This window comes from Punica granatum, chromosome 4, assembly GCF_007655135.1.
Source record: "Punica granatum isolate Tunisia-2019 chromosome 4, ASM765513v2, whole genome shotgun sequence".
NCBI lineage: Eukaryota > Viridiplantae > Streptophyta > Magnoliopsida > Myrtales > Lythraceae > Punica > Punica granatum.
Window position 1 is genome coordinate 14,829,049 of NC_045130.1, and position 20,521 is coordinate 14,849,569.

The 20,521-nt window shown below is 39.5% G+C and overlaps 3 protein-coding genes and 1 long non-coding RNA gene across 10 annotated transcripts; 3 read left to right on the forward strand and 1 right to left on the reverse strand.

Annotated features, from left to right (window-relative positions):
- The first annotated feature begins 539 nt into the window (after positions 1–539).
- LOC116205904 (zinc transporter 5) lies at positions 540–5,149 on the forward strand. 2 transcript variants are annotated; one of them, XM_031538598.1, is made up of 11 exons: positions 540–785; positions 1,601–1,793; positions 1,889–1,974; positions 2,597–2,681; positions 3,067–3,145; positions 3,354–3,487; positions 3,624–3,710; positions 3,841–3,953; positions 4,042–4,172; positions 4,396–4,525; positions 4,657–5,149. In XM_031538598.1, exons 1-10 carry the CDS (start codon positions 736–738, stop codon positions 4,503–4,505), a joined length of 1,068 nt encoding a protein of 355 aa, XP_031394458.1. In that variant the 5' UTR covers positions 540–735; the 3' UTR covers positions 4,506–4,525; positions 4,657–5,149. The 2 variants fall into 2 exon arrangements, with proteins under 2 accessions (XP_031394458.1, XP_031394459.1); XM_031538599.1 differs by having other exon boundaries at positions 541–785; positions 1,690–1,793.
- Positions 5,150–6,630: 1,481 nt separating this feature from the next.
- On the forward strand, positions 6,631–8,753 carry LOC116205560. 4 transcript variants are annotated; one of them, XR_004156528.1, is made up of 4 exons: positions 6,631–7,137; positions 7,505–7,863; positions 7,939–8,094; positions 8,182–8,753. It is a non-coding gene; the product is annotated as an uncharacterized LOC116205560 (long non-coding RNA). The 4 variants fall into 4 exon arrangements; XR_004156530.1 differs by having other exon boundaries at positions 7,757–7,863; XR_004156527.1 differs by having other exon boundaries at positions 6,631–7,863.
- Positions 8,754–10,459: 1,706 nt separating this feature from the next.
- Positions 10,460–13,480, forward strand: LOC116203419 (probable protein phosphatase 2C 27). The gene is made up of 5 exons (XM_031535124.1): positions 10,460–10,764; positions 10,954–11,332; positions 11,725–11,925; positions 12,381–12,586; positions 12,670–13,480. The coding sequence occupies exons 2-5, from the start codon at positions 11,165–11,167 to the stop codon at positions 13,244–13,246; spliced, it is 1,152 nt and encodes a 383-aa protein (XP_031390984.1). The 5' UTR covers positions 10,460–10,764; positions 10,954–11,164; the 3' UTR covers positions 13,247–13,480.
- A 268-nt stretch (positions 13,481–13,748) lies between these two features.
- Positions 13,749–20,153, reverse strand: LOC116203417 (nucleolar complex protein 4 homolog). 3 transcript variants are annotated; one of them, XM_031535123.1, is made up of 15 exons: positions 19,715–20,153; positions 19,282–19,374; positions 19,060–19,133; positions 18,810–18,862; positions 18,657–18,708; positions 17,992–18,092; positions 17,235–17,308; positions 16,997–17,098; positions 16,616–16,674; positions 16,328–16,502; positions 15,643–15,816; positions 14,816–14,966; positions 14,639–14,696; positions 14,422–14,527; positions 13,749–14,236 (listed from the first exon to the last, which is right to left on the reverse strand). In XM_031535123.1, the coding sequence occupies exons 1-15, from the start codon at positions 20,075–20,077 to the stop codon at positions 14,015–14,017; spliced, it is 1,857 nt and encodes a 618-aa protein (XP_031390983.1). In that variant the 5' UTR covers positions 20,078–20,153; the 3' UTR covers positions 13,749–14,014. The 3 variants fall into 3 exon arrangements, with proteins under 3 accessions (XP_031390983.1, XP_031390982.1, XP_031390981.1); XM_031535122.1 differs by having other exon boundaries at positions 14,816–14,969; positions 18,657–18,705; positions 19,715–20,152; XM_031535121.1 differs by having other exon boundaries at positions 14,816–14,969; positions 19,715–20,152.
- Positions 20,154–20,521: the final 368 nt, after the last annotated feature.

Consider the following 20,521-nt stretch of genomic DNA (forward strand, 5'->3'; position numbering starts at 1 on the left):
TGATCTCTATAAGTAGGCGGGTCACATTGTTCTCCAATCAATCTCCAAATATATTATCTTCCTAGTAGCCTTATCTCTATTATGGTAGCTTCAGATGTTTCTCGTAATGGCACGACTCCACCTCGGAAAGGCTCGATGCGGGGAAAAGCAATGATACACGACTTCCGAATCGACCTCTATAATGATCAATCGATGAATTCTTGAGTGATCATATTTCGTCATGTAACGTGAAGAAATATCAATGAAATTGCTATAACGGATCACTTAGCTTACACATATATATAGGGGGCCACGAATTTATATAATCTAATCATTCTAGTGGTTTTTTCTCATTACGTCGGTGCGAGAAAATACCAATTGAGCTCAAGTCCCACGCTAAAGTGGCGCCAGGTGGGGATAGATTGAGGGGGGAGCAATTTGGGCTTGGCCGTAGATATGAAAGGAAACTTAATGGGCCTACTAGGCCCAGCTGGTCGACCAGCTCGGCCCAAATATCACAACGGGAGGGAGAGCGGAGCCACGAAAGAGAGCCTGAATCGGTCTGTCGGCTTGTTCGTGGCGAGATTGCAAGCTCAGCGGCTTTGCTTCTGCTTCTTCCTTCGCAGACAAGAATCACCGGTTCAAAGCATCGGACATTTGCTGCTGACATCTCAACGCTGAGCCACCAATTGAGCTCTGCATACTCCATCTTCCGGTAGAACATCACGGTAGCTCAGCTCCCGCTGAAAGTCGAAGATGATGTCTCCGAAGCCCATCTCTGAGGATCGGGGATCTCCTCATTTCAGGTAAATCAAGCCTGGCATTTTGCCGACCTTTTCTTCGTTATCTATGAGGCTGAGCTGGATTAGGTGCGAGGGATGACGGAGGTATTAGTTCATGTGAGCTAAACGGAGTAATATTTAGTTGCCTGTGTATGCACCAAGTCTTCATGTCTCAGTGAAAGCTGGTAATTGACCTCGAGCCGGGCTCATCTTCCGTGCTCGGGCGAGAGGAGACACTGACACGAGGTGCACTCTTGGCTGCACTCGGACTTATTGGGCCCGACGTAGTGTGGGAGCACACTAGTGCACCGAAGCTAATAAGTGGTTGTATATAAGCCTCATGAGTTTCATGGTTGTTATTTTATTTTTTCAATGTGAGATTATAATTCCCAACAGCTGGAAAACAGAGTAATGGGCAATATCGGTTGTGAGGGATCTGTGTATGGATGGGAAGGAAGTATGGGTTATCTAATGTTTTTGCAGCTAGACTGAGGAGGGCATTAACTATTGGAGATAAAGGGTATTTGCATTTCCCTGAGTTTCTGTTTGAACTTAAGGCTTAGCTTAAGAGGGTGACATTTGAGAAGCTATCCTATTTGACTCGCAGTTTGTGGAGACTGTTGGGTTATTTCCCGAGAAAAATTAGTTAATGGTGAAGGAACCGTGGCTTGTTTGGATGATTTGATATCGGCTTGTAGTTCTTCTCTGATAACATTCTGCAGCCATCATTTAATTGTTATGACAGTTTGAAATTCAGCCGTGCATTATGTCGCATCTCTTCTGTTGGCTTGTTTCTATGTGATTGTGATTTCCAGTATTCCTGGTCTTGTCCCTTGTAGGCAGGCGCCTTTGCAGATAATACATATCTTGGGCAACTTCTTGAGAATATGGTCGGTCTATTCAATGTATAATTATTTGACTCACACAGGAGCATCCGTAGTGCTTTTCATCTTCAGTTGCCTTGTGCCTGCATCTGTCGTACTTTTACTGATGCAAAAGCCTTGGAAGGGTAGACCACTCTCTAATACGCAGGTGAAGAGAAAACTATATATCCTTCACAATGGTATGCCTTGATGCTTTTGCTTTTCTCCTGTGACCTTCTCAAGGTTTTGTCTGTTGGATTTCAGGTTGTACCTTCTATAATTAACGGTGGTGTAACCGCTTTGTACTTCATTTTGTGGGGAAAGGGTTTGAAAGTTTGTGGACCACTCAGGTAGGTTTCTTAAATTTACAAATGATTACACCACTTAGGTAGGTTTCTTTAATCCACAAATGATTACACTGATTATATGTTCATTTGACATATACCTTTGCTAGTCAGTTCGATCAACTTGATCATTTGTTTGAATAGTAATCAAGTTGCTCTATTCATGCAATTAAAAAAACATGTTGAATTTGGTAGAGACATAGCCTTGGTATTATAACTTGTTTCTACAACCTGGCCTCTTATGTTAATGTGGGTGCCCTTTTTCTATGTAAAGGACTTACTCTTTACTCTATAAGCCAAAATATATTTTTACGTTTATGAATCTGGCCTCCTTGTCTTTTGCATTAATTGTTAGTCTTATCTAGTTTCTTAGAATAATTTATTCCTTGTTTGAAGTTCATAAAGAAAGATTAAGATGGTAATGGGAGAGTTGTACTATCATTGAATTTGATGACTTAAAAAAGCTAAAGGTAAAACAAAACTGTCGAGTATCCACGAGATGACATGCCATTTTGATGTGAAACCATTCTCTGTTCTTGTCGTTTATCTAGTTAAAGGAACAAATATCATGGTTTGGAATAAGCTGCCATTGTCTCTGATATGCTATTCTTTACTTCTTGATTAATAGAACTTTGTTGGCGGAGTATTCTGGTGCAGTTCTTGGAGTTTTGTCTGCAGTATTATATGGGCAAAGGCGGCATGTTTGGAAAAAGGTAGGTCTCATGCATTTGTCTCTAGAGGTGGACTTCTTGCTCTGCTATAAGTTTAAATGTGTTTTGCCATCTTCTTATGGGACAGTTTCATCCAAATTGTGCTTGATCCTTCAAATTTTTTTTTTGGTCCATAGCTGGATATGGAAATGATTCTTTTAGCCATGAACACAATATTACTCTTTTAGCAGCTATCGTCTAGTGATGTGTCCTCCAGTATCTATTTTTCTGAGAATATCCAGTTAACTGAAGTACAGAATATTATCCTCCAAGCTCTCTAGTTCTAATGTATTACTCTTCATCATTAACCTGTGATTGGTAGGTATCATTTGCATCATGTTAAGGCAAACCGATCTACTTCCTTTTATCCTTCTCATCTTTTGAACAGGTCGGTGGGCTGATTGCAATGCTGGCTGCTTTCTACCTATTATCCGAAGGGTGGGCTATGGCCAGATATTCTCCTTTTAATATCCTATACTACATGAATTCCCACTCTTTCCCTTTAATACATCATGTTTCTTTTCCTCCATGATTGTATGAAGAACAACCAGCTATTGTTCATTTAATATCCTATACTACATGAATTCGTGCTCTTTCCCTTTAATACATCATTTTTCTTTTCCTCCCCAATTGGATGAAGAACCATCCATAATTGTGAACTTGACCTGAAAATACAATTTGGAGATGACCTTCAGTCTGAGGTTGAGACAGAAGAAAAAGTGTTGGGTATGAAAGAAATGGTACTTCCCATCTTGGCTGGAATCCTGTCCGCACTCAGAAGGGTGATTGGACGGCGTGTCTCACTCAAGGTCTTGATGCTTATTCATCTACAGCTAGTTTCATAGTTAGTAAATTAATTCATCTCAGAAAAGTGGTTCTTTTTTTTTAATTAAAAAAAAACTACATTATTGCTGTTAACTCTGATTTTATTTTATTATGTGTCAGAATCAACTTAAAAGAAGACTCCATGCCCTAACCATTGCTTCTGCAACATGTTTTCTGTTTCCGGTGGCTATGTGGGACACAATCATAGTAAGTTGCTATGCCTCTGAAGGGTGTTGGTTGCATATTGTCTCAAAAGACCACTATCTAAAGCTTTGTGATGCTTGACTTTATTCGGCATTTATGACTGTTTTATTCTGTTTTTTATTGGAGAATTCAGGGATCAACTTCTGCAAGCAGCAACAATTTAACCTTTTCCCTGTGGGCCTTTCTGAGCACTATATTCTTCGGAATAATCTTGATATTCTATGTTGAAAGTATTGCAGAGGAGAGGTACCTTATGGACACATTTTTATTTGACATGGAAAAGACTGTTTTCTATGAAGGTTGCCATCCATCTTAAACTATGTTCTTTTTGTAGATTGCATATGGTTTTCTCTTCTCCAAGACATCTGGCGGTTGCTGGAGCATGCATTGTCATCATGGAGATCTCTTACAAGATGGACTTTTCTCTTCCTGGCTTCCTACTCTGCTGCTTAATTCTGGGCTTCGGTATGCATTAGACGCTTGTTTCTAGTGAAACACGATTGAGAATATGCAAGGAATTTCCTGCTCATTGTTGGGTTACTTTTTGAATGATGAATCAGCATATGCTTATCAGTGCCTTGAAATTTCCCATAGTGTTGTCCACGAGTGGCACATTTTGCATCTAATGGTTAGTACGACTGGTGTTGCTCATGGCTTGATTACTTGCGGTGGTTACTTCAATTCGCAGGAATATATGAAGCGACATCTCTGGATCGTAGTAGGAGGGAATCTTTCCAGAAATCAGACCTTTCTGATAGTGTAGGGGACCAAGTACAGATGTCCCCTCTTCCTACTTGAAGTTCTGCTGTTTCTGGAAGGTTTACATACACACTTGCAATCACTTCTATTAATGTCCATTGTTTTCTTCTTGTCCTCTTTCCACCCCGAGTGTGCGATTAACGATTTCACATTAAAAGATTTTCAATCTATTCACATCTTTGTGTTTCAGGCAGTGAGTTTCGCGGACTCTCTTTTCCCATCTCAGAAGCTACAAAGAGGAGCATCCTTTGCCAAAGTTTTCAACCATAGTCGAATCCGTGATATGACCTTCCCCTGTCACCTGTGGGCAAAGAAAATATCTCCAAGAGCTTCATACGGTTCGTCTTGCAAACTCGGGCTCTAAATTACCAGAATTCTGTGACATCTCATCTCTGGCACGTATAGATTTTTAGGTGAAGCCAATGTAGGAACCCGTCTTTCTGTTGCCGTGCGCCTGCATGTTTTAGCTATACAGATCACCATTGTTTTAGGGGTTCGTGCACTTACGGCTTTTTTGAAGGATGAAAGAAGGCTTCTGTATAACTCTAAAGAATCTGTGGATAGTTCAATCTGATTGGGTCACTTTATAGGTCTTTCTTGCCATGTTCATACACTATGCATTTATGCCGAACATGAGAATCTCTCGAGTTAAATCCCAAGTATGGTTCGTCTTTTCCTCTTTTCCACGTACTGTTTATTTGGGATTACCATGTTGAAGTAGAACAATGATCTCTTGCAAGTTTAATGAAAACTCGAGCTTGAGCTTAATCTTTTCGAACAAATCATCGACTTAAGAGTAAAGGAAATCAAATATGCGGTACTCTTCTTGTACGTTTTGATGGATGGGATGATTGAGGAGCAACTCGCGCTTCACGGTTCGTTCCCATCCCAAACGCAAGAAGAAGAGCAATATGAATTACCCGATGAACTTGTGACACGTGTCATCCAGTAATGATCCTGTGCTGGACTCTGCTTTCTCCATAACGGGGACCGTAACGTGGACGAAACCACCATCCCCAACCGCTTTATGTCTCGATCCAACCGTCGCTGTTCCCCTCGACTTGTCATAGATCCAACGGTCAGGATCTCGCCCGCCGCATTTGTTGAACTGCGCAGGCGCCCGGATACACTGGCCACCAACCGCCACGTGTCGGTCCCTCTTCCAGCCTTGACCCAGGAATATAGCTTGCCGTCAAGCATTCTATCTACCCCATCGCCATGCCAATGCCTCTTCTTTGACGTCTCAACCAACATCATCAAACCACATTAGACTTCTATAATATCGCCCACAATGCGTCGAGTTGAAAGGGTGAGGGTTTGAATTTATCGGGTACCCCGATCAACTCGCAGTTTGGTGCACGGCATCAGTATGTCAGCGCTCTTACGAGCTATATACTTAGTTCAAGGCATAGCTATTGTATAATCGAGTACTAGCTCTACACAACACCATCCAACGATCATTTGATATATTTATACCCCATAAAGGAATGAACAGGAGCAATTTAGTTAGGAGAAGATGCAATAGATATGAGTTATCCTTAATGCTTTTAGATTCCTCGACTAAATCCCAAATTGGTTATACCGATTTTCAGCAGCAATAAGTGATGCCACCTGCATTCATTCTCTGTATCTAAAAGACAATTTTTAACCACCAAATAGTCAGAGTTAGCACTGTTCTCCATCGTAAACATTATTTTTGATCTGTCCATTTGAGAAAGTTTCGATTTCCAAAGTTTGGGAGCCGTAGAAAAAATGGTAATCGATGAGTTCATTTGTCAACACAAACATCTATATAGGACAATTAAATTCCATGGCCATGCCACCGGGGGTTTAAGAGTCACCGGTGGACAAGACCCCGCGAGTCCTTTGATCTTGTCGTCAATATGAACCCACGAAATTCTGTGCTATGTTTTTCTGTGTGCTGTAGACAACATTCTTTTTTTTTTTAAAAAAAAAAAATTTAAGGAGGCGTCCGGGGTTACGTCGGCGTAACCAATCTGCCACAATTTGTAGCCGTCAGATTAGAGCATTTAATCTGGACCGTCCATGGCATTTACAGGCAGATTCGGTCACCGGTTTTATTTTTATTTTGGAAATTTACAAAGCTTCTTTAACTAGAGGAGTCCTTACACTAATACAGATTAGTCTTTTACTAGCAATAATTTAGTAGAAATTGTGTTATTGCCACAATTTTTGCAGGCATGTTCGGTTTTTAGCTGATTTTTCTGTCTCTACTTAGTTGAGTGCCTTCTTTCCTTTTGACGAAGTTACGTTTGTTTTCTATGATTAACTCCCGTGGCGATTTGGTTTATTTGTCTCGTGAGGATTAAACTATGGAAAACGTTAGGCTATTTACACGATGTAATCCATCACCCTGTAGTTTTAACTGCGGTTCTTGTTACCATATAAATAAATTTAGCTGTGGCTTTTCCCTTGCTGTTCATTTCCAGACCTTGCAGCATGTGTTAGTGGGATCCATCAATTACTAAATTCCACCGCCGTGGCCCATCTTCTAGTTAACTACCACTGACGAGCTATTAACTTGACAACAAGAGAAGAAACAAAGTTCATCTAACCAGAACTCGCCTTTCCACTTTCTTCTGCGGGAACTCCGGCGGATTGTGCTTCTCTGGGACTCTCCAAAGCGCTCTTTCCCACGATAGCAGATCGGGTACTTCTCCAGTCGAATGAGTAGTCATAAAGTATTGACGACTATGTCCTTTTAGAGTTTCCTAAGATAATGCTAAGGTGCTCTTAGCTCGTCATATCCTGCTAGTGCTATAGTATGTGTACAGTGTACTGATTTTGGAACCTGATAACCTCATATGCTCTGTGCCTTTTCTTACACGATTTCTCTATTACCTGAAATCCTCGTCAAATATGAACCTATACTTTCAATGACATGTTCAAATATTGTACATTAGCGAGTAAATAATCCTTTGCTGGTATAAACGGATTGCATCCTTTAATAAAAATCTTTTGCTTCAAGGTATGATTTTACAGTGACTTGCTCATGCATGTTTTATTTCTTCAAACAGATGGTTAGTGGCATTAACATGGTAGCAATTGTGGATATCACATGTCAGTAACAGTTTTCCCTTTTTATCTTTTAGTAATTGTCGTATTTTTCCGATATATGATATAATCTGACCTTTTTTGAGAAAGAAATTCATGTAACCCTCTCAACTTGTTGTCACTTTGAGTTGAACTTAGTGTTCAAAGTGAAGTTTCCCAGTTTAAGGAGAGCTAACATGTCAAGAAAATTTGTTTATCATGAAATGGTGCAAAAGTTGTAATTTTGTGGGAAAGAGGTTCATCAGGAGTTTCATATGGTGAGTGCAAGACGAATCATTCCATGTCGCAGCTGGACCCTCTTTAGTAATTCAGCTGAGATATTGTAAGTTTCCTGCTATTAATTTTTTTTTCTCTTTTTAAAACCTTTAACTTTTATCTTGCTAAGCAAATGAAATAGAGCATTCATTTTTGACTGCGAGGTATTGCATAGTTTACTTCGGCACAGTGGCTGGTGCTCGTGAAGCCTTTTTCCATGGGGTGCCTTCTATCTCGTTGTCGTATGATCGGCAAGATGAAACTTAGTTTTCAGTGGCAGTACGCTTATCAGAACTTGGTAAATGGCAAATCTCCAAAATTATCTTCCATTATATTGGAAAATTTGCATGATCTCTCCTAATCCTGGTAACTGGGGTTTTTGTAGGGTTGGAGGTAGGAGTAATATCCAGGGCTTCACACTGTCCGCTGAAGCCTGCATACCGATTATCAGTGCTATATCAGCTGAAATAAAGAGGAACAATTATCCCAAAAAACTTTTCTTGAATATAGATGTGCTGACAAATGTTTCTTACCACAAGGTAAAGCTAAAAGTACAGAGGCATGAACCACAGTTAATTTTTGGCTAGAGAATGTCGTTGTTGGTGGAGTAGAAATTTGGCAAAACTGCATAGCAAGGAAAGCATATTCAATGCCTTTGATCTCTTGATGTGGTTCAGTGAAATAGGTCTGCATCATCTTTCTGTTTTTGCTGATATAGCACTTTCAGAGGCAGTAGCTCTCTCGTTATTGTGTGTTTTCAAGGTAGACTTTCCTCTCTTAATATATTTCTCTGCATCTACCTACACTTAGTTTGGTTTGGAGGCCTATGAGGCTTAAACATTTTTAGTTTGATGGTTCTAGCTCTTCTGATGCCAAACCAAACTAAAAATGACATGGACGTCTACGGGGGACATGTTGTTCAGATGCTGCTGCCTGTATGGACAGAAGGACAACCAAATCTAGTGGGTTGTAGTCGTCGTCGCCGCTTGAGTCATCATCATATCATGCCGAGTTTCCGTGCGTTGTCATCGTGTCTTCCGTTAAAGTTGACGAACTATATCGACAAACAACGAAATAGATTATCAAAATATATGTGCAGAAAGGAATAATGCACGAATGATTGTAACAGAAATATGAAGTATAGAGGGACACATAACAGAGATTCTGACAAAGCAAATAGTCAAGCAGGTTAACAATTGTTCAACTCGTGATAAATGAGCCAGTTTGAACTAAGTTTTCACCTATCATGCACCGGTTATCATTGGTAAAGTAAATAGAAGATCATCAGGTAATAACTAGGCCAATCTGAACTAAGTTATCATATATTACAAATTAGTTATCTCAAAATTATGTAAATAGTGATAACAGCTGTTCATCTTGTGATAAATGGGTCAATTTGAACTAAGTTATCACATATTATGCACTAGTTATCATTGATAAAGTAGATAGTGATAATGAGAGTTCATGAGGTGATAAATATGTCAATTTGAACTAAGTTATCACATCTTGCAAATAAATTATCTCAAAATTATATAAACAGCGATAACCACTATTCAACTTGTGATAAATAGGCCGATTTGAACTAAATTATCACCTATCATGCTTCTGTTATCTTTGGTAAATTAAATAGTGATAACGGGAGCTCATCAGGTGATAACTAGCTCAATTTGAACGAAGTTATCGCATATTATAAATTAGTTATCTCCAAATTATGTAAATGATAATAAGAATTGTTCAACCGGTGGTAAATGGGTAAATTTGAACTAAATTATCCCCAGTCATGCATTGATTATCATTGGTACAGTCAATAGTGATAATGAAAGTTCATCAGGTGATAATTAGGCCAATTTAAATTAAGTTATCACATCTTACAAATAAGTTATGTCTAGTAAATAAATTATCTAATTGATGTTATCCCGGAACGTGAATTTTTATCATAAAACTAGTTTAAAATGTCATTAATATGCCAATTTAAACTGAGTTATCATATACTCAAATTGCGCTATCGTCGAAGATGTAGTTTTGTTATACCAAATTTTGAACAAATGATAAATGTCAATTTGTACAAAATTATCACTTCTTCCTCTGAAGTCATCCCAGAAATCAAATTTTATGATAACTTTATATTTTGTAATTGTTATTATAATCCGGTGCGACTTTTTCGTAATATCTAAAAAAAGTTTATTACTATTCGTTTCCAAATTTTATTTTCATTTTTTTAAAAAAAATTTATTTGATTATTTTTAAAATTAAATCTGCAAATTTTTTCATTCATTATTTGCATATAAAAACTAAAAAAAGAAAAAAAAGTTGATTTACCAGTTGACCGGTTCTAACCGGTCAACCGGTAGTGGGGTCCTTGGCGGAACGGATCCGCCGGCGGAACCCGAGACTTCTAGCCCGTTTGTTTTCAGAGTTACAATCACAAAAACTTTAACTTTAACTTTAACTCAATCCACTACGCAACAAAAATACACATTTCCCAAGTCAACTTTAATTTTAACTCAACACACTATACAACATTTATCCTTTTCCACAATCAAAATCAAAGTTACTTTGACTCTGAAGCCAAACACCTCGTAACTTTCTTTGTCACTGCTCTGTCGCTTTTTCTACTTTTCATTGCAATAGTCTTTCTTTCAAGGCATTCATTTCATTTCAATTTCATTTCATTGCGGGGGTGCGTGCGTGTCTGTCTGTCCTTCCTTGCTTGCAGCTCTTCTTCCTCCTCCTCCCCCCTTTCCTCCATTTTCATTCACCTTTCAGAGGTATCTTTTCGGGATTCTCTTCCCTTTGAACCCCTGAAAAGGTAATCATTAGCTCTTAATTATTGCCGCCTCCCACCCCCACCTAATATTTCCGCGAAAGTCGTCATCTTTGCCAGTATTTCAAGCTCTGGGCTTGGTTCTTGATTCATCATCCCTGCTGCAGCTCATTTGGTGAAGTGGAAGCTACTGCCTGAAATCTGGTAGTTTCAAAATCAGCTCTGATCTTGTCTGTTTAGTCTGAATTTGGAAAGATTATGAAACTTGATGTGGGTTTTGGGAGTAATTCAAGATTCTGCTGGTCATTTTTTGTTTCTGGCACTTTAGGGTTTGATTGCTAGGTTGTTGGAGATGTTTCACAAACTGGGGTTGTTTTTTTTCTGTTTTTCCAGGGGGTTTTCGCTCACAAGGTATCGGAAGAAAGCTTTGTGTGATAAGACGCTTAGTTTATGCCACTCAAGGGGTTTCCCGATACCGGAGACTGTTCGTGTGACTACATAAAATCACGAGTATAGCTTGAACAGCCCATCTGGGAGTACGAGGTTTATGCTTGAGGATCACCCAACTTTTTCTCGAAGTCTGAATTGATGTTTTGGGAAGCAAATGGCTCCAGAGAGCAACCATCCAGTTTTCGCAGCTGAGGGGAGCTATAGGAAGGATAATGTTACCGAAGAGGTGGTCGGAACTTTGAGGGGCTTAACACCTCCCAAGATTGGGAGGCCACCGAGGCACTCTGCGAGCTCTGTTCAGTTGACTTCTGCTGCTGAGTTGGTGAGGAAGCAGAGACTTGATTATATATGGTTACTGTGTATTCCATGGCTGCATTCATTTCATATATTATCATGTATAGCAGTTGCCCTTTAATTTGGGGTTTCATTTTGATTTTAATGTATGTTAACTTTGATGTGGAAACTCGTTGTCAAACTGACCTGGGCCCATGAAAATTTTCTAGCCAGTGGCTCTGGCAATTTAAGTATATGAAAAATCTGGGATTCTGTCCTGATCCATGTGCCTCTACTATAGAACTGATACCTTGTCCTTGACCAACCAGCATGTTCCCATGTTCTAATAGAAACTCTTAAGAGTTGATTATTCCCAGCTCCATTTGATTTGTGGATTAGATAAATACAGTTGCTCACACATCCTTGTCTTCTGTTATTTAGGAGTCGGACATTGGGCTGTTGAACATAAACTCTACATCAGATGAAAGTGAAACAACGCCATTCATTCCGATTTATCGTTCTGGGAGCTGCTCGGAGATTGGATCTAAGCCGTACATGGAGGACGAGCACATTTGTATAGACAATCTGCTTGAGCATTTAGGTTCAGGTTCAGACTTCCCTTCTCCCGGAGCTTTTTATGGGGTCCGTAAGTAGAACCTAATTTAATTGCAAAAGCAGATTGTAACACTGGTTACCATTCATTAATTTCTCAATGCTTTAGATTCCTAAAAGGTGGTGTTTGATTTGTGGTATCTGCAATTCCTTAGGAAATTTACTTTTTCCATCTCAGTGGGAAATATGTTCTAAGTGTGTTTCAACATGTAGTTACCCTCAGCATAAGTGGAAAATTCATCCAAATACGCAAGCTACTGAAGATATCTATGTCAATCAATCTTTAGTTGTTTATTGTCCAGGTCTTGTCTCTCTTAATGGGTGAATTAAATTGCAACCTAATGGCTGAATCTGATAATTTTTAAAACCAAATGCAATATTATCTAGAATTTGAAGTGTGGGCCATTAGGAATCTCAGATACTGTGAATCGACTGCCATGTTGGGCTAGGATAGCTATGGCTGATCCATGGGGGTTCAATGGCAGGTGTTTGATGGACATGGTGGGACGGATGCAGCTCTATTTATAAGGGAGAATATTCTGAGGTTTATAATGGAGGACGCCCATTTTCAGATTTGTACAAAGGAGGCCATTAGAAGCGCTTTTATAAGAGCTGATTGTGCATTTGCTAATGCTGATTCTCTCGACAGTTCCTCAGGCACAACTGTGCTCACAGTGCTTATTTTTGGCAGGTAAATTGAATGTCACCCTGGACAAAATTAAACTTCACTTGAAGTCCAGTTTTAACTAACAGCAATGGTGTTTCTCCTTACAGGACAATGCTGGTTGCGAATGCCGGTGACTGCAGAGCTGTTCTAGGTAAGCGGGGAAAAGCAATTGAGCTCTCGAAGGACCACAAGCCTGACTCTAGCTCCGAGCGCCTTCGAATTGAGAGGCTCGGTGGGGTCGTCTATGATGGGTACCTCAATGGTCAGCTCTCGGTGGCCCGGGCACTTGGAGATTGGCACATGAAGAAGAAGGTGGGGATAGTGGGCTCTTCCTTGCCCTCCTGTCCCCTGATTGCTGAGCCCGAGATCCACGAAGTTGTCTTGTCAGAGGAGGACGAGTTCCTCGTAATAGGCTGTGATGGGCTGTGGGATGTTATGAGCAGCCAATGTGCGGTCATGATCGCGAGGAGGGAGCTCACCCTCCACAATGATCCCGAGAGGTGTTCAAGGGAGCTTGTCCGAGAAGCGCTGAGGAGGGATGCGCGAGACAATCTGACAGTCGTCGTCGTGTGTTTCTCGGTAGAGCCACCACCGAGGATCGAGGTACCGAGGAGGTTCAAGTTCAAGAGGAGCATATCAGCTGAGAGGCTCAATCTTCTTCAGGAGGTGTTGGATGCTAACTGATTTGCAGGAGATTAATGGACGAATTACTCTGTACTACATTCATGTTTGGTCTTGTCTTGTAGTTTCTGTAATCTGATTGGTGAGGACCGTTATTTGATTCTTCGACCATAGGTGGATAATTATACGATCTCCTGGCGAGGAAGATAATAGAGATTTGGATACGATCGGCTTTGTAAATATTTAGTTTTCTGACGCGTTCCATTTTTCACCACTGTGTGGCATGCGTATTTGTTATTTTGCCCTCCCTTCTCCGCACCGGCTACTCCGTAATGTGATGATTTGTGCATTATTACACTGTGGAGCATGCGTATTTGTTATTTTGCCCTCCCTTCTCCGCACCGACTACTCCGGAATATGATGCATTATTACATTCGAGATTTGACACGCTTTTTCCCAATATAGCTCCATCAACTGCGAAGTGCAGCAAATGACTACATGATTTTTGGGATAAGCTAAATAAAGGAATCGCCACACTGTTCTTGTCTCTGTAAAATCAGATCGGTTGGCAAATCAAAGTTCCGAGGAAAATTCTATAGACTGAGCATTCACCAGTCACGAGTTAGTCAGGTTACCTCTCAACAAATTCAGTCCTGAGAAGATTATATATTACAGGCACATAAAATACCCGCGCAACACAAAATCAGTACACAACTCTAAAGAGGGGACAATTTACACGAAAATTGCGCATTAAATAGTCGAATCGCCTTTGGAAAGAATGCCTCTAGTAATAAAAGGGAAAACTGTCGAAACTGTCAGAGCAATATCATTCTATGATGAGCATTCCACCCGCTGTCGTTTTGCAGATAGCTCATTTTGCTCTTCGGGAATAATGTCGGTAGTAGTTCCACAGCCACTGTTATCATTCACGATGTTCTTTTCCTCTCCATTTTCATACTGGAAAGTCCAACCAGGAAAATCAGACTCCGAAAATAAAGAGGACGGAGTTGCTTTGTAGAATGCCAAGGGGACCTGCTTCACTCTTCGTCTCATCTGCAAAAGAAAGAAATTCGAATCTAACTTAGACAGTGAAGCATGTAATGAACTCCAACTCATTTAAGCTCTTAAGTCTCCATATGAGCTTAGATTGCAAAACATGTGAATGTATAGACAAAATATTCCAGAGAAATATATTGAAGCAGAGAAGACAGAACAAATTCCCAATAAATTAACAATACCTCATCTCCAAAGATTGTTGCATACGAACCAGAACTGAAGTCTTTAACATTGATTTCAGTTGTTTTTGCTCTTACTGTCAGATCATTCTCCAGTGACAAAACAAACCTGTAGCCGAAAAGGAAAGGAAAAGTAAGCGAGAAAATATCTGTGAGAAAAGGACGCTATGAACAAAAATCTCATTCTAATTCAGCTTAAACAGAAAGGTCATCTTGTAACCTCGAAACAGGAGGACAATAGTGATGTCGAAGAGAATCAATTTCCCAGAGTGAACTTCCTGTCACAATAAAATGCTACGTCAATGTTAAAGAAATTGGAATAGAAATATCTCTATGAAGATTGGCAGAAGGCTTTGGCCATAATGAATTTGCAGAGCAAGTAGCTTGTAATACTCACTCATTGCGTTGGCCTTTATGGGATTCACTTCTTCATCACGGAAGTGGTCAAAGCCGAGCTTTTTTGACACATCGCTAGAGTCATCTTTTTCACTGCCAGGAATATCCTTTTCCACTTTTGCCTGCTCATTTGCAGCTGTATCACCATCTTCCTGCTGAAGAGGGAGTCAGTATTGAATTAGTGATGATACTCTCATGCTATACGGAAATTATAAATCTTGCTGACGAAAAACTATGTCATCAATAAGCCAGCTCCAAACAACAGCAAATTTGCAACCCTTCAGAAAGTAGAAGATAAACATCCCACTTCAGTGGAACGTCTAAAAATAAATTGACCAGGAGCTCATTATCACGGCAACTAGTCGATAACAACACTAATGTGAATCTTTAAAACTTTATCTTAGTATATCTTGGTATATTAGGAGTGCCGTTACCTAAATAGATTCAGTCTAATTTTATTAAGTTCCAATAGTCAGGCATTTATCGTAAGCTTGTCCAGATATATACGTCATTTTCCCACATAAGCTATAAAAGAATCTTCTTTGTTTTGTTTTGGAACTCCATTGTTAAGCAGTTGAAGGAATATAAGAATTCTAATTACATTAATCACAGTAACTGAATTTCATGATTACTACTTGCGGCAATAGAAGATAATGTGGAGCTAAATTCATCTACTACAAGTGATGTGCACTACAATTTCCTGTAAATAGAAACCAAAATAATCTAATCATCAACATAATAGTAAAAAAAAGAATAACCAGTGAAATTTTCATAACAAAAGGGAAAGCATGAATCTTTTTAATGGAAAATACAGATTTAAGAGTTTACCTTGTGCACTAGACAGTTGATTGAAGGATGCCTTCTTAAGAGATTGTGAATCAAAGCTATAATCATGAGTGCCCCTGACGGAGGGACAGAAAGTGCCATTCTACTCAGCTTCTTGGCAAAGGCAGCAGCCAAATATGCTGGAAGAAGATGTGATTTTAAGCAAGAATCAAGGAGCTGCAGAAAAATTTGGTCCAATGTTAGAAAACTACCAAGCAGAAAATGGATAAATGTCAGGTCGACTGCTTCGTCCTTTATACCTCATTTTTTAATTTTAGCACTTGAATTTATGAACATAGCAATCTGAATTATAACATTATCTTGTTCAAGCAAACAAACAAAAGATAATAAGATGATCTAGCAAATTGACCAATGTTATGGAATATATTCTCTTCAGCAAGCACGTTGATACATAAAATGTGCTCAAAGAGAGATTTCACCAATCGTACATGATGCATGAATGAAAACCAAAAAAATTGAAGAACTACACAAGAACCCAATACTTATGCATTTTGAAATGTTGCAGAATAGATCAAAGTTTTGTACCACAGAATAGGCCAGTTTCTGCACACGTCCTAAAAATTGACACATAGAATTCGTTTGGAAATGAAAGTCAGACTAATTTCACAGATATAGTCTCCAAGTATCATCATGCCAGGGCTATCAGCAACACCCAACTAAATTTTACCTCTAAAAATTTTGCTCGGTGTTTTGCCATGAAGATGGAAGGTTGCAGTAGAGCATAGAGTTTCTCGTAGAAGTTGGGGTATTCCAAGCCATGCTGCGTCATAAGGATAAAGAGGCTGCTGAGAGCCAAGACGCTGACAACTCCACCAATGTCATATGATCTTGTCAGAAAATCGCTGCAGGTTTCACATTCAGAAGTTAACTTAACTAGCAGAGGGGGTCAAAGAAATAAAGGATACAGTAAACTCCAACTTAGTAATCACCAGGGACAAGCATTCAGAAAGTTTACCACAACATGATTGGGTTAGATAAGTAAGGAATGACAGCCTGGTGGAGATTCACAAGAACCTGCACATTGAAACGAGCGATGCCACATTTAAACTAAAATAGAGAAAAAGTAACCAGCCCCCTGTGAATACCATATTGCAGTTAGTGGAAAATTCATGGTTAAAAAACATCTTGACATAATATGTTACAGTACCATGTTATACATTATGACCAGCAAATAATAGATACTGAAACATGTTAAATGTTGGAATAACAAAAAGAGTACCAACAGAAAAGTCTGCGGAGAGACAAATTCCTTCTTTAAGAAGAGGAACTTGCAGAGGCCCTCAAATGTGAATTTTTAGTTCAAACATCAACAAAAACTAGACAGGCAGGGACTTACTTCTTTGTACACATCAAGTGGAAGTGGCAAGCGCAAAAATGAAAGCCATGCTTTAGTAAATTTCAACCTTATCTTCTTGGCTATCTTGGCAGCAGACAATACCTTAATAAAAGTAAAAGGCAAGTCAATAGAATTGATCCAGCATTACTTAAACTAATTGTACATACATGCTATAGGAAAGTGGATGCCAAAATAACCTCAAACTATATTGATGCAACATGCAATACTTTTTACTCACATTGGCATTTTTTTCACTTTTAAGCTGCTTGCCATCTGCCTTTGAAAGGCCAGAAGTCTCTTTAGCATTTAGTTCTGTAGGTACAAGTCAAACCATGAAGAAAGTCAATCTTCAAATTCATGCCTCATAACAAAAAGTTTTGCAGTTGAAAATAAAAAGGACAAAGTCCAATGCAGTTTAAAGAACTAGCAACTTAGAAATGGATTGACAACCAACAAAACTTAATATCCTCTTCTATGTAAATTGCCATTGCTATTCTGTGCAACAGTAGTGTTCATATGTAAATATAGAGAAAGCGACAGACATGAATAAAATTGGACACCCCTTTGAATCACAGATGTAATTGTGGGTAAAGTGAAGACTAAACATATCCCAGTTCTATTCTGCAAGTTCACATATCCAACGACAAAGAAGATCAGGCTCTTCCATGCACTATTGTGAAAAAATCCACAATTAAGCGGTCTGCATTTTAGTCATCCAGGCAATTCAGGAAACCGATGTACAAACATATGTAATGCAGCTTATGCTACAAGAATCTAGATTGAACATTGCAATCTGCGGTTTGGTTCTCAAATCTCGAGATTTGGCAAAGGATATTCTAGATGTATTTTTCAATTTATGATACTAACTAATAAAAGAATTTGATCAATTGATCCTTTTCACTTTTGGTCATAATAAATAAGACAGTTACCATGGAAAGTACAAAAAATTATGAGTAACCTGAAGAACTTCATGCTTGAAAGATGTGGACAGTTACCTGATCCACTCCACATCTCAGAATCAGAGATGTTATCCTTACAGCCCAGAGGAGGGATGTGTGACATGATACGATGAACTCTGTGAATTGAGTGCTCCGAACTGCTACAAAAAGAATATATTTAATATAACTGTTCCTAAATTGCAGACCAAAAAGAAAAAAATTGCTGAGTTTGTGTGAAATGTATAACTGCTTTATATAGCCAAAAGGCCAAAGTTTAACATTCCTTAGAGGGGTGAATCCAAATCAGTAGCCAAAGAAACTTCTAATGACGAAATTATTTCATCTTTGGACAATGATTTTCAATTTCTTTTAAATTCAGGTATGAGTGCCATAACTTTGACTTGGAACAAGATGGGTAGAACACTTTCAATCATGTCAGACTACTGTTTCAATTAGAAAGAAAAGGATGGAATTGGAAAATATGGTGATGTAGTATACTGTAAAGCTACTGTGACAACACTCAAAGAAATAAAGCTACATAACCAATTTATCATAATTGTCATTCAACAAGAGTTCCAACCTGTTCAGTTATTTAATAAATACACTTCATAGCAGTTGCTGGGAATACAATGTAATAATAACAGGAACTCCAATAACATAAAACAAATATTTTGTATCATCTCTCAGGAAAAAAAGAAAAAAAGGTACTTTATAGCATTGACCTTGCTCTAGGATGCCTCCCATCACCATCACCTATATTCCCAGTACTGACTTCTAACCATAAGAAGAAAAAAGTGAAGTCACTGATCAAAGTAACAATAGTACACTTGCTAAGAAAATTCTGCTGGAGGAAAGTAGGTAATTTATAGGCATACCTTTGGGCTCTAACTTCTGAATAAGCTTTTCAAGACTAATGTAAGTAAAATAACTGCACCAAGCACAAATTAGATGTACTCAGATCAAAATAACCAAAAAATAAAATAATAATTTAATAACCCGTACAGGAACTTAATGAGAGACAATTCAATTCCTCCACAAACTACCATACGAGAACCAAGCACAGAATTATAATTTCTAGTTTACTCGAGAAGAATGTGAGTATCAATACGAATCGTCCCACCATACCAGATATCAATGTACTTGAAATACTTTGATGAAAGCAGTTCCAGTAAAAGATCAATATCAGCTGGCATATTGACCTGGAAACAAGGTAATGTTTTGATCAGCTATATATCTCAAGCAGCGAATTGTGCAAGCTAATTGCTCTATGTTAAGAGCGTGCACAAGAGAGAAAGAGAGAGGGTGTTAGTTCTAAAAGATCAACAAAGGGGTAGGCGGGTAGCTCACGATGCTATGGATAAGCCGGTGGTATATTGCTGATTGGAAACTGCCACCTTTACCCAGCTTGACAAACTCCATTATTGTATCAAACACAATCTCCTACAGAAAGAGAGGAAACAGCGTGTTACAGAAATTATAGTAACAAAATACAGCCACAAAAATCATCCTCCATTCTTTAAGATGCAAGTTGATCCAGCTACGCTTTTTGCAGCTAAACAACAGTTCCATGTTCTCATCAGCATGACGGCGTCTCTGACCATTGATGAGATGATTATTCAGCTTCTAATCCCTTGAGATGCTTAAGCTATCTTATGGAGTCAATGGCATTACAAAACGTTTCTTTGATTCGTTCAACTGGAAATACATTACAGAGCTAACGGATGCAGCTGCTGCATAGTACGATGAATGAAGATATCCTCAGGGCATCAACAGTACTTACTTTGAGAGTGTCCTCGGCCTCCGATGAGGCCACAATGTCGATAAGCGACCTGACGAACTCATCGAACTTTGACCTGAGCCACGTCCTGTATATGAGCTCCGGATCCTTCTGTGTCTCCCCCTTGAGGCTGGAGGAAGCAGACGGAGGCGGAGGAAGGTCGGGGATGAAAGGAGTGAAGAAGGACTGGAGAGAGAGCACCGACTCCAGCACGTGCTGCGGCGGGGAGGAAGGCGTGACGAAGGTGAGGAGTAGAGGGAGGTTGTTGATGTGAGCTCGGGAGGAGAGGAGCTGGTGGCCTAGTGCTTTGAGGTCCTTGAGCTTGTACTTCTTCCCGTCGCCGGAGCGAATTGGCGCCGGCGCCATTGCTGTTGGCCGGTGAGAGGGAAAGGTCTTTGCAGGTCGGAAGAGGGAGGGAGAGAGAAGGGTTTATGGTTGGGTTATTGGCCAACATTATACGGCTTAAGGGCCTGTTTGGACGACCCGTAAGACAGCTGTTGGTAGTCATAGGCTCGGCCCATCATGGGTCCATTGGGCTCCATTTCGGCCCAATACAGGCCCAGACCTTGGTCAGGCATCATATAACTTGTTCCGATTTCCCGTCTATCGTCTTGCAGCGTCATTTGATTCGAGATCAATAAAGGGAGTGAAGTATAATAGCGCATGCCCTTTGGAAAATCAGAACTTCTTAGTTCGATCCTCGTCAGTTTGGGAGTTTTCTCGAGATGATTTTTTGGCTCAGTTCAAAGGGGATAAACCAAAGGAAGGTCTGCTGGTTTTGCTTGCCTCTTTAGAAACAAAGCATAGTTC

Coding starts and splice junctions, on each gene's coding strand:
- LOC116203419 (XM_031535124.1), top strand. CDS start 11,165: ATGGCTCCAGAGAGCAACCATCCAGTTTTCGCAGCTGAGGGGAGCTAT. Junction 11,333..11,724: donor TGACTTCTGCTGCTGAGTTG/GTGAGGAAGCAG, acceptor TCTGTTATTTAG/GAGTCGGACATTGGGCTGTT. Junction 11,926..12,380: donor CTCCCGGAGCTTTTTATGGG/GTCCGTAAGTAG, acceptor GTTCAATGGCAG/GTGTTTGATGGACATGGTGG.
- LOC116205904 (XM_031538598.1), top strand. CDS start 736: ATGATGTCTCCGAAGCCCATCTCTGAGGATCGGGGATCTCCTCATTTC. Junction 2,682..3,066: donor GGCGGCATGTTTGGAAAAAG/GTAGGTCTCATG, acceptor TCTTTTGAACAG/GTCGGTGGGCTGATTGCAAT. Junction 3,954..4,041: donor GAAAGTATTGCAGAGGAGAG/GTACCTTATGGA, acceptor TTCTTTTTGTAG/ATTGCATATGGTTTTCTCTT.
- LOC116203417 (XM_031535121.1), bottom strand. CDS start 20,077: ATGGCGCCGGCGCCAATTCGCTCCGGCGACGGGAAGAAGTACAAGCTC. Junction 18,709..18,809: donor TCAGAAGTTAGAGCCCAAAG/GTATGCCTATAA, acceptor TCTTATGGTTAG/AAGTCAGTACTGGGAATATA. Junction 14,528..14,638: donor TATTGTCCTCCTGTTTCGAG/GTTACAAGATGA, acceptor TTTCGGCTACAG/GTTTGTTTTGTCACTGGAGA.